General features: G+C 36.9%; 1 protein-coding gene across 1 annotated transcript in view; it reads left to right on the top strand.

The window, feature by feature from the left end:
• Positions 1-12874, top strand: part of LOC126470650 (probable low affinity copper uptake protein 2) — an 86407-nt gene that overhangs the window by 39589 nt on the left and 33944 nt on the right. Inside the window, exon 4 of the mRNA XM_050098631.1 lies at positions 6438-6649. Within this exon, the coding sequence (XP_049954588.1) occupies positions 6438-6649 (212 nt within the window). The remainder of the gene's footprint in view (positions 1-6437; positions 6650-12874) is intronic.

Genomic DNA, 12874 nt, shown 5'->3' on the forward strand with positions numbered 1-12874 from the left:
TCAGATATATTTCCACATATAATACGAGCTTTAAATTAATTTTATTTTTCATTTGTTGCAGTAATATGGCGAAGGAAATTTAATTTTCAACCATTTGAGCAACCTCATCAAAGGGGAAGTGATGGTTTTTAGCTATCCCTCTACTCCATTCAGTTATGATCTGAGTGTTATTGACTTCCAATTCATTCATTAATTGACCTATGACCTCAGTTGTTTTGCATTCTTAAGTGACAACAAACTACAATGTCAAGTGTAACCCAGTTCCAGTATGTAACAATGTTAAACCTTGTATGTAAAATATTTTATATAAATCACTATAACATCAGAATAAACTTCCTGTATACACCATTTCTCTGCAATGCACACTGAGATGCTATTTAGTGAAATAATTGTGTAGAAAGTGTAAGATGTCAAACATATGGCCTCCTGTCTGCAACCATACCATCCAGCCGCTCTCCTCAAATGTGCAGAATCAGCTCCCAAACTCAACTGATCAGCTTGAAACTGTTAGCTTGGTGGGCATTATTGGTATGAGCCAAAGGCACACAAAATGCTACCTCTACATTCCTTAATAATAAAGTAGTTGTAGAATATTGGTGAAGAAATGAATCTGATTAGGGGGTAAAACAGCTTACTATCAAGAGGATTGCTGCTATGGTTGTCAATAAAGTCAGAATTATTTATTAAAGAAATATAAATAAATGAAAATATGCCTTCACTTCACTCCACCTATTACATCGTACATCAGCTAACATTTTCTCAACTTAATAATTAAGTGAGGCTTGGGAGTGAATTTTATGGCTCCCAGAGTCAGAAATGTTGCAATGTACTACATAGTAAAAAAGTTACTTGTATTTATTAATAACAATCATTTAAAAAGTGCACATTGTGAAAGAAATTATCCCTTGAGCAGGGGCAACTATGTATAAAGTGCGCCAACCACTAATAACATTGTTTTGCACTGTTTCATTGTTGTTTTACAGTTGCAAGCCCATACCTATTTGGTCATTACTGCTTCAGCTTACACACTGGTAAGTTGTGTTGTCATATGTCCAAGTGAACAGCAGAAATGCAAAATAAACAGTTAAGTAAGTGAGAAAAAATTTACGATCTGTGCTCGAAAAATGCCCCAGATTCTGAGCTGGCAGCACATCCCACAATGAGGCGGTTGTCTACACGATAATAAGTAATTGAATAAGTGTTTGTTGGCTGGGATTTGATGCAACTGCGCTGTTTAATGCTCTGAGTGGGTCACAAAAAAAATTAAACAGTAATTTAACTCACATAATGTATGTTTATTTTATTGTTTAATTAAACTAAGATTAAACTGTGATTTTGCTCATACTACTTTACCTTTCAAATATAATGACAGCTGTTGTCTACATGTTTACAAAGTACACCATGCCCCGCTTTGTGTTATGAAAATCGGTAGGCCCACTCGAGGGTTAATAACACAGACAGAAGAGCTAAAGCTATATGAGACTTAGCTAATCCACAGACAGCCAAAGGAAAATAAAACATTGCAATTTATGCTAGTTGACAGATGCAGATGATTTTAAGAACCATTATATAAATGTAGTAGATACAATTGAATTAACAGGAAAAACAGAAAAATCAAGGCAGTCCTTTGAAAAATGCATCTCCGTAGCAATGTCCTACTTCAGACCTAACTGTATTGCACATACACGTACATATATCTGCATAGTTCTGCATGACTACATTGTCCTGGCCAACTTGTTTGTATGGGCACTGGCCTAGAAACATGTGCCTATTGACGAATAAATGCCTGATCTGTATAGTGTGTTCTTACCTTGAATCCTTCCATTATTTATATTGCACCAAGGACTTTCCAAGGACATAACATTTATTCGTGAAAAACTCTCACCCACTTCCCCTTTTGAAATTAAGAATTTGTTAATCCTTGCCAAAATAAAAAGTAGACTGAAGAGAGGTCAGTAATTACTGATCTATTTCATTGCTGAAACCCAAATCCAAATGTCTAAAGAAAGTAATTTACTCTAGGACAGCATCCTGATTTGCTTGTAATGATATGCTTAGTGATCCATAATTTTGATTTCACAAGGATTTCTTAACTGAGAATGCAATTTACACATTCTTTCAGCCAAATATTAAATAACAAAAAAATTGACATTTAATTTTTGTGTCCTCATGAAGGAAATTCAACATGTAAATCACAGCACTTTGTTTAAAATAAAAGTTTACTGGAATTAATTATGTAATTGACAAATGGTACACATCATATTTAATTAAAATAATGCAGAAGATTGTGGTGTGTGGTTCAGTGACTACAGACAGGGAAGATTTTTCTTATATACTGGGGATTAATTAATGGAGTTCCACAGGGTACAAACTTAAATCCTCTGTTTTTACTCCTATATATAATTGACTATACATTGAGTATGAAAGAAGTGGATGTTACTCTTATTGCAGATTTACTGTTAGACATACAACAAGGGAAGTTGTAAATAGTACTTTTTAAAGTGTTATTGCCTGTTTTTCTGCCAATGGTCATTGCTTTAATTACAAATTGTATTGTCCGCTCTGCCTGTTAGTGTGCATTATTTAATTTTTTGTAATTTGCTTTGTACAATATGTATAAAATCTTGTTTCAATTAAGTTAGGTCATCAGTCACCACTTAATGTTATATTAGTTAATTCTGGCAAATAGTGAAGGTGTTGACTGGAGATGTTACTGTAACTCTCTCCAGGATTTATAGAGTTTTCAGCAGGAACAGGCCCCATGCCAGAGTAGAATGTGTAGTAAGGCATTCAAAGAACGGGGTGGTGAGAAGGGCTTGATAACTGGCAGATTGTACAAAAGTAGGTAGAATTAAAAAGCACAGAAACAGCTTCATGTTAGAGACAGAAACGGGTTTCATAACTTCTGAAGTGGAGAGGAGTCTCAAGTATCTGTAAGGGTAAGGAGACTGTAGCAAATTTTGAATATAGTGATAAAAACGTAAGGTAGAGAGGAGGGTTGGGAAGAAGAAACTTCTGCTGCTCGGTAGTAGACAGTGAAGATTGTCAGGTAGGATATGAGAACTAGAACACTAGTATATCTGTACCTATTCCAGAGCTCAGTCAGTGTATCAGCCATGACCTTGCAAAGAAGGCTCCTGGACCTATCACCGTTGTGCATTTTGTTTAATTGTTTGCATGTCATGATCAGCAGTGCTGTGAAGCTAGTTACTGTAAACCTAGGAATAGCTGTGATGGAAGCTGGCATATCCCAAATTGATGTGATACTGGTCATGGCTATCAGTAGACAGTATGGGGTTTTTCAAAGCAAGGGCTACACCTGAAATAGGTTATTGAATTTACTGGCAGAGAATGTAGTGGGTGAAATCAGATTCGCATGGCCCAGTTCCTGTTGTAATGGGGAAGACTGGTAGATCTTTTTAGTGTGAATTTGACTAACAGGAATCCCTACTTGTGTGTGGTCTTGGTAATTATATAAGGTAATCTGATGGTTACAAAGGAAACAGACTATTGTGCACTACTGATATTTCATCAAAATGTTAGGGAAATCCAGTCAGTGCTGCAGAAATAAATCTTGACTGTCATATATAGTGTTGACCCATTTCTTCTTCAAGTATTCTTTATGGGCATTAGTAGCTGCCATCTGTGCCAAAGATAACATTCTGTTCAGATTGACTGAAGTGTCAAAATTTTGTTCTGAACAAATGTTTCTGCAATTTATCAAGTGTTTATGTATCAGTAAACTACACAGGGAACCAGTATATGAAGCAGTAATTGGTAGAAGTGTGTGTTTCCCTCAAAGAAGTAATGTATAATATCTTTTAGTGCCTTCTTTTATAGAATATAATTGGTTTGGCTGGTTGGTTAGGAGAGTAAAGGGACTAAACTGCAGGGTCATCAGTCCCTGTGGTGATTTGGAAAGTAAAACGTTCATATAAAAAGGTCTAGTGAACAGACTGATATCTCAATGATAACTAATTGAAAAATGCACACATGTGCATGCAAATGGAGAGAGGGGCCAAGGAGTGCCAAATAACACTGAGCACACTTAGTTGATCAAAATTTATGGGCTGTAGGGAGTCAAATGTAGTGAGGCAAGTTTTATAATACAGTGAAGCAACACATAAACATAAAAGTTTGTAACAAGCTATGAAAAACTGGAAAAGAGATGCCAGAATTTTGGTGAAAATGTAAAGAATACAAGTTGTGAAAAAGAAAATGTGTTTACATGTGACTACAGAGAATATTGGACAACTGTGACCTATAGTTGTGCAAAATATGTGACTGTTTATAGCTTAATATTGGAAAAATGTGAAATAAACAAAGACTGTGTTAACACCACAAGTGAAAAACTTGTTCCTGATTTGTGACATACAATTTGTTGTATAGTTGTAATGTGCAGCCCCCCTTCACAACCTTTCAATAGATATTCAAAGCTGTATAGTGGTCTGGCTCCAGACTCCTACAGTCGTCAGGAATGAGCCGGGTGGGATGTGATGGTGAGAGTCTAGTTACACTTGAGAGTGCCAAGAAAACATCATTGACAATAACACATTTATTTAGCAGTAATACAGGATTGTTTTCCAAAGCACTGCACCACAGCTGGGCCGGCAGAGTAGCATCTCATCAGCGGTGGAAGGTTGGCATTCATGCGTTCATCTTGCAGCATCACCAGCACAGCAAAGCATTGGGCGACAGCTGCTACATCATGGGTGGCCGTCGACCATGGAATCTGGTGGCCTCCAACTCTGCGTATCGATCTCCATGGTGCTCATGTGGAGTTAAGCTCCAAGTCCTTATGAAGTACTCAATGGCTCATAGGGGTTGGCTCTCAGCACCTGTGTGGGGAAGATGAGCCAGCAGCCTCAGTGTCTGCCACAGGAATGGGATGAGCAGCAGCGGTACCCACCTACTCGAAGGCGGATGACAGACAATGTCCAGGTCATGCAGATGAAGCCTTCAGCAGGCCTGCAGGGTAATGGCGGCCTCTGCATCCCATCGAATTGTCTTGGAAGTTGGCAGTGCAGCTGGCAGCAGCCACGTCCACCTGGCTGGACTCGTGGTTCCATAGACAGTTGGATACAGTGTGCCGAGGGTTAATTTCCCTAGCCTCCCCTCTCACTGGATAGCTGCAGCTGACACAAGGGCTGAAACTATGCAATGGGCAGCCAGCAATCGGTGCTCATCAGTCAGCCATGAGTTAAGAAGGATGGGATATTTATGTTGGCACTTCCCATGTGCTTTGCGGCAGCAAAGATTGCTATGATATCGTGTGTCCTGGCTTTTCCTTGCTGTCATATCTCCTTGTGACTTCAGACTTTGTCAACTTCATCTTTCAGAGGCTCTTTGCTCTGCTGTCTTTGTACCTGAATATTTATTGTTGTGTTATTCCCAGCCTTCCTTACGAAACTCTGCATTGTCACTACTATGATGGTACCTCTCAGCTCCCATGATGTCATTATGCTTTGCTTGCAGACTTAGGAACTTGGTTGTTCCCTCGTGTTGTGATAGCTTTTGTGTTTGCCGCATCTCGCTCAGCATTTCTCCCTAGCTGGTAGTCTGCTGATCATTGACACAGGTGGTTCAGCTTCTGGGAGCCAGGGCTACTAATCTGGGGCATAACAGCTGAATGATATCAATGCTTTGACCAATTTCAAAAGAAGCATTCACTGGTGGTTTCTAGTGGCAGTTTTATTTACACTGACAAAAAAAATGGTTCAAATGACTCTGAGCACTATGGGACTTAACATCTATGGTCATCAGTCCCCTAGAACTTAGAACTACTTAAACCTAACTAACCTAAGGACATCACACAACACCCAGTCATCACGAGGCAGAGAAAATCCCTGACCCCGCCAGGAATCGAACCCAGGAACCCGGGCGTGGGAAGCGAGAACGCTACCGCACAACCACGAGCTGCGGACTTACACTGACAAAAAAAGCATTCTTACCATTGGAAATTACATTGGTGATGAATAAAGGTATTTTGTTTAAACTTTGTTCTTGTCTTGCGACACAATTCAAGGAACTTTGAGATACACCTTGTGTGATATATACACTACTATTGAAATAGGATAAAATAAATGTATCGTACGTTACCTATCTGGCTAGTTCTTCATAAGAAACTGTAAAATTTACCAAAATTTATTGAGAAGTTTGAGATTGTTAATGTATAGAAATAAAAAAGTTAAGTTAAATTTACAAATAATGAAAATGTTTGATAGGAGTATATGGGTATGTGCATCAGCTGCCATTGGGAAAACAGAATGCACACAAAATATAATGACAATAATTTATATTTAAAGAAAGAGGGAAATCATTTTGAGAATGAAGGTATCAGATTTTGGTACAACATTAGAAATGAATTACTTTCTTAATATGAGTAGTAAGTCATTGATGCATAAATTTCTGCATGACATAATTTGTGATTGTTACAGGTTGTACTCTAGACTTTTCCAAACATTGCTGTACACTGCTCAAGTTCTTCTTTCCTACATACTAATGCTATCTGTAATGACATACAATACTTACTTCACTGCATCAGTTGTACTTGGTGGTGGCATTGGTTATTTTCTACTATCAAATTCAGTTTTGGAACTGAGGGACTTTGGTGGCTGTGACAACTTTGCTGATGATGGCAGTAATAACAGTGAGTACTTTTAATGTCTCCAGTAGTAAGGATGCCATTGAGATATATGAGAAATAGTATGAAGGAATTCTGTCCTTTACATGTTCTTAAATGCTGTGTGGTAAATAGCAGAATAAAATGGAGGTTTCCTTACAGTAATAATTGTAATAATTCATGGAAATAACAAGTACCCATAAAGCTGAAGGTAACTGGACAAATGAGACACACAACTTTCTTATTTGGTCACACACACACACACACACACACACACACACACACACACACACACTGGAAGAGAGAGAGAGAGAGAGAGAGAGAGAGAGAGAGAGAGAGAGAGAACAAGTGGGGGGGGGGGGGGGTGGACCACAGCTCATAGATATAGACGTATGTGTATTGATGTGCTGTGAAGAATAACAAAAGTACACAAACTGAAGTACCAAGGTTCAGATATATTTTCTGGGCTTATGTACTACACAGTGCCTCCAATGGAAGGCGAGGGAGTAATTATCATATTATTATTATTTTTTTTTTCTATAGGCATGTATGATACTATTGTTTTGGCCAGCGTTAAAGATAACACCACCTATGTAGCATATGGTAGCAATGATCTCTGGGTGTCTGATATGAATAGATGGTGGTACGTGTTGGTGCTACTGCTCACAAGGTGGGACCTTTGTGGCTATGCATGTCACTGGGTGACTACTGCAGAACTGAAGGGAGTAGTTTGATGAGAAATAGCTGCCATTTGGCCAACAATAATTCTCAGAGCCATGAGCAACTCTCAAGTGAAGCTCACAGTACAGTAGCAGTGAGAGTTGATTGGTGAATGGTGATACCTTTTGAATTTGTTTGAAGGAATTGCAACATATGACCACCTTACATGAAATAGTGTGATTTGGTTTCCTTGGATTGTTGACTTTCTGTTGCCTTTCAAGATATGGAGGCCTTTTGTGCTTCAGCCTGTATTTCACTTGTGAAACATGCCCTAGCTGTTAACATACCCATCATTTCATAGAAAAGGTTAGCCCTTTAAAGAACATAATTTTAGAGTGTCATATGTCACTTTGTGATAAATATGATCATATCACGATGTGTGGTTGAAGTGGTTACATGTTCACATCCCATCAACAATGGACCTGGTGCACAGTATTTTGGAAAATTCTTTATATGATGTTTGGAACTTTAGTAGTGGCAACTATTTATCTGCAGCTCGTACAAAATAGATTTGTGTTTTGAAGTTTTACTGACCTTTAAAGTAGTCACCAGCACTGTGTATAACTTGGTGCCAGCGATGTGGAAGTCTAATTGTGTTGACAGTTTGAGCGTCGCTGTCTGTTGCCCGGTGAATTTGTAACAGTTCAGTTTTGGAACACAACCTACGACCAGCATAGAGACAGACGTGATAACACTTTCTGCAGGACCTGACCATCATTTTGGAGGACAATGCTCAAGCACGTACAGTGCAAGCTGTTACTGATTTGTTTGACTGATGGGGCTGCTAAGTGCTATACCACCTACTGCACTCACCTGACTTAAGCCCTCGTGAGTTCAACTAGATTTCTAAACTGACAGAAAGACTTCACGGCATTCGCTTCAGAATTGCTACAAATTCGTCAGGCAATAGACTGTGCTGCTCGAACTGTCAACACAACTGGCACTGCTAAGAGTATCCTACGACTTCCACATTGCTGGCAATGGGCTATACACAATTGTGGTGACTACTTTGAAGGTCAGTAAAATTTGGAAAACAGGTATCTATTTCGTATGAGCTGCAAATAAATAGTTGCCACTATTAAAGTTCCAGTATTCATGCTGTTACTGGATGAAATAATTCATTTTCTTTTCTTTCTGGGCATTAGTGGCCATTGTGGATTTGGATAAACCCTTTCTTTCAGATACTGCATGAAAAAAAGAGGCACTGTCAGATCATGTGAATATAGTAACTGAACTACCACTGAAATGATGCTATTGCTGCATAATGACACATTGGTACATATTTTAAGAATATATTATGATATACCATACCAGGTGTAAAAGGGAACATTTTAGCTTATTACATCATATGATGTTACTATATGGATCTGTTTTTTTTGGATATGTTTAAGCGTTCTCTCCAGTCTTTTGCCCCTTTTTGCTGCTTGGCAGAATATTTGATAATTTACTGTTGGCTGATGAGACTAATTCAAATTTGTAGTACATTGTAAAAATATTTAATATCTATGGGCTTTGGTGCACATTAATAAGTAAGTAATAAATTGCTATAGTAGTTATAACATCTAACACACATAAGTAGCAGAGTAGTCAGGCAAATAAAAGTGATTACACAGCTATTTCTAACTTACTGTTTAATATTTGTGTATTCTGAAGTTATATTTTTATAAGAACTATTAATTATTTTCAGATGTTCCTCATGTAGTAGTAGTGAGGAACTTGTATCCTCCTCACTACTTTATCTGTGTGGTATTTTTGGGTTTTACATATGTAACTGATTACTTTTATCCTTCATTTTCAGTCTTACGTTATGATGTAATTTGAAATGAGCCACTGCTTTATCTTTAATAGTATTTGTATCCTTTTTGATCTGGTCTCAGCTTTCTTAGACATGGTATGTTATGCAAGTAATCACTTATCTTCTGGCTAATTCCCCCTCTGCTTCAACTTGCTTACTATGTTTCAGTGGAGTTGTTTTGGCTTAATGTTATTTGGCTACAATAAAATGTATGGATGGGGAGCAGTTTTTGGTCCTTGTCTGTGCTTCATGTAACATTAGCTTTATATGTTTTCTCATATTTTGTGTCAGTTTTACAAATAGCTTTGTCAGAAATGAGGAATTCTCCAAGTATTTTTCTGAAAACACAAGGAGAACATTCTAGTAACTAAATACAAGGCAATGCCACTCCATAACTCCTCAACAGATTGAGAATGTTTCCTGTACTACAGTATCCAATTACTTAAACATTCTGTCCCCCTGGGGATTCCTAGTGTACACCATCTTTTGAAACTTGGGAAATTTAATAATCTAACACAGCACGTGAACTGTTCTGTGGTACCAGAATCAGAATTTTATTGTCTCATTTCATACTTGTTAAATCATTAATTTAGTGTACAGGAGACTTTTTAAGTTTATAACTATAATAGGTTTCTCATGGAATACAACATTTACTAGAACTATAAAAATCTGATTATATATACTATTAATTTTTATCCTGCTCAGATGGTCAGATCATCATTAAAAATTTTAGTAGAGTAAAAGCGTTTTTGTACCAGAGGGCTGTATAATTTTCTTTTTACTGAATTACTTTCAATCGTTCAAAAATTTTTCTTCTTAACTTATTGTATATTTTCATCACCATATATTGTGGGGTCTGTGCAAAAAGGCTGCATCTGTCTAGGAATCATGAAACTTTCTCTGTTCCTAGTTTCATATCCATGCTGGAAGTTATTTGGAGAATACAATTCTGGACTAGTATTTGTGAAAAGAATTATTTCTTAGAATTAAAGTGAATGAGTATATGTTTAGGTCTCTTAATAGAGGCCAACACGATTTTCTTGGCTTTGCACTACACATGTTCCTTATACTTTCTTTTTATAAAGTTAATATCTTGTCAAATTGCTAGCATTTCCTCAAAAGGCAAGGTTGTATCTCACTACCTTCTTCATGTCTATGGCAGTGAAACTGGCTAAGATTGACAAAGCAATTGGCAGGCTGTTCGGTTTATTGTTTAAATAGTCTATATGTGAGGTCCAAAGCAGATTTCTGTCCAACTGTATTTCTAAGGATTTAACACTTTCTGCTTCATTTAGTTCAAGACTTCAGTGCAAAATTTTGATATAATTTATTTTAGACTGTTTTGTCTTCAACTGCATAAGCTGTGTTTTTGAAATATTTTGTTTTAGGCCATTTACATGGCACCACACATCTAGATTTTCTAGAGTTTTTATGACATTCTCAGGAATTTCTTCTGCATTTTTATTTTCTATCATTATTGATGTGTCATCAGTGAATAAAGCTGAATTATACTTCATATTTACGGTTAAGTCGTTTATGTAAAAAAGAAAAAGTATTGGGCCTAGAATTGATCGTTGTGGTACCCCCTGTGAGATAGTTCTCCATTTTGAGGAGTATTTTCCTTTGTCTGATGTTATGATTACCCTTTGGTGTCTCTTTGTCAAATATGACAACTGTAAGGCTCTGCCTATAATTCTGTATTTTTGGATTCTATTTAATAGCAATGAGTGATTCACACAGTCGAAGGCTGTGGATAAGCCACAGAAGATTCCTGCAGTGTTTTGTAATTTATCTAAGGTGGAATTAACTTTATTTATGAATTAATTAATTGCATAAATTGTACTTTTGCCTTTTTGGAAGCAAAATTGATTCTTTGAAACACTCTTAAACTTGTGACAGTAATTTTGAATTCGGATTGCAATGATCATTTCAAATATTTTAGGAAATGCAGGAAGAAGGGAAATTGGATGATAATTTCCCATATCTTCTTTAGAGCCTTTTTTAAATACTGGTTTCACTTTTGCATATTTTAGAATGTCTTTAAGGTAGCCTTCTTCAAGTGATTGATTAATTATTTCAGACAGTGGGTGTGCTATTATATTTGAAGCTGCTTTGATGACTTGGGCAGGTATTTCATCCCATTCCACAGAATTTTTATTTTTTAGGTTTAATATGGTTATTTCTACATCTTTTAATGTTTTATTGTCAAATTCTTGCTATGACTGGACCCAAATAAATGCACATTATCTTGATAGGAGTCTACATCTACATCAGATTTTGCTACTGTTATAAAAATTTTTTAAAACTTCCTGATATTTGAGCAGGATTTACAAGTTTTTTGTCTTGTATCTTTGGTGTGCCTTTCCTTTCCTTTTTTTATTTACTGGAAGGGGATACGTGATATAAATGCCTCGACTCATAAGCTGGTATACACATGAAGATGAAGTTGAGAAGATATCACACTGTCAGAGATGCTAAACATCAGTGTTAAGTAAATGTCAATTAAATCTATAGAACAGTCTTCTTTACATATGTTTTCAAATTATTTACACTGTGAAATTGAGAAACACAAATACTGTGCAATGAAAAAAAAAAGTTTTTTGATGCAACTTACTGGCAATGGGGAAATTGGACAAACTTGGTGGAGATTTATAAAGTAGTCAACTTCTTTGTTTTTGACAGAAATGGGTAGCTGAATTAGTGTCTGCACTTGTTTGCTTGAAGAGGATCCATATGAAGGACTTCGAAAAACTGCAATCTCATATGAAACCAATATAGATAAGAAAATTTACAGAGCAGTCATCCACCATTTTTAGCTCTTGCACTTGGAATTTTGTCCAGTTCACAAATTATTTTTATCTTTCAATTTTTCTCATGCTGCATTTTTGCTGTTGTCATCAGATCATAACCAAGAAACACAAAAATATAAGGACATTGTATGTCATGAAAGTGGACCATACAATGCATAAATAAATGCCGACTGGATAATGAGGTGATACATTCATATTTCTTCATTGTGATCAGATGATGGTGATTGCTAGAACATGCCACGAGGAAAATAAGATGATAAAAACAAATTTTTTTTGTAGTCAAAACTCCGTGTGCAAGAGGTGAAAACATTGAAAAAAGTGCACAATATGTCGTAGATCAATTGACAATTGAAGTTTTATGAAGTAGCTAATGCCATAGGCATATCCGAAGAAGGTACATTTTGCATGAGTAATTAACTATGAGAAAACTTTGTGCACAATAGCATTACATATTTTTGCATGCTGCCCAACATCAATGAAATGAAATTCTTTAGCAATTACTGGAACATTAAAAAAATTGACATTGTAAGCCAATTTCCCACTTAAGCCCATCTCGCACGGAGTAAGATTCACTGCAATCTTACTTGCCACCTCACGGGACCACTCCCTTGAGGGCTCTGTATTTGCTAGCCGTCTGCCCTGCAGGGAGCTGTACATATTTCTAATGATACGTCCAATGCCATATTCCTTATGAAGCTGTACTGGCTGTACTGGCTGTACTGGCTAATCGGGAGTCCAGTATGGTGACTGATGTCACATCCTGCAGGACAGGAACTCTGAGACAATGCCAGTTAACTCTCAAGAGCAAACAGAATGTGACGCACCCGCCGGCTAATCTGCAAACTTTCTCAAATGATTGTAAAGAAACTGTTCAGTAAAAAATTTGGTTCTCACACATCTTTTAGCTTTATTCATCAATTTCTTGTT

This window comes from Schistocerca serialis, chromosome 3 (genome assembly GCF_023864345.2).
Source record: "Schistocerca serialis cubense isolate TAMUIC-IGC-003099 chromosome 3, iqSchSeri2.2, whole genome shotgun sequence".
Classification (NCBI taxonomy): domain Eukaryota; kingdom Metazoa; phylum Arthropoda; class Insecta; order Orthoptera; family Acrididae; genus Schistocerca; species Schistocerca serialis.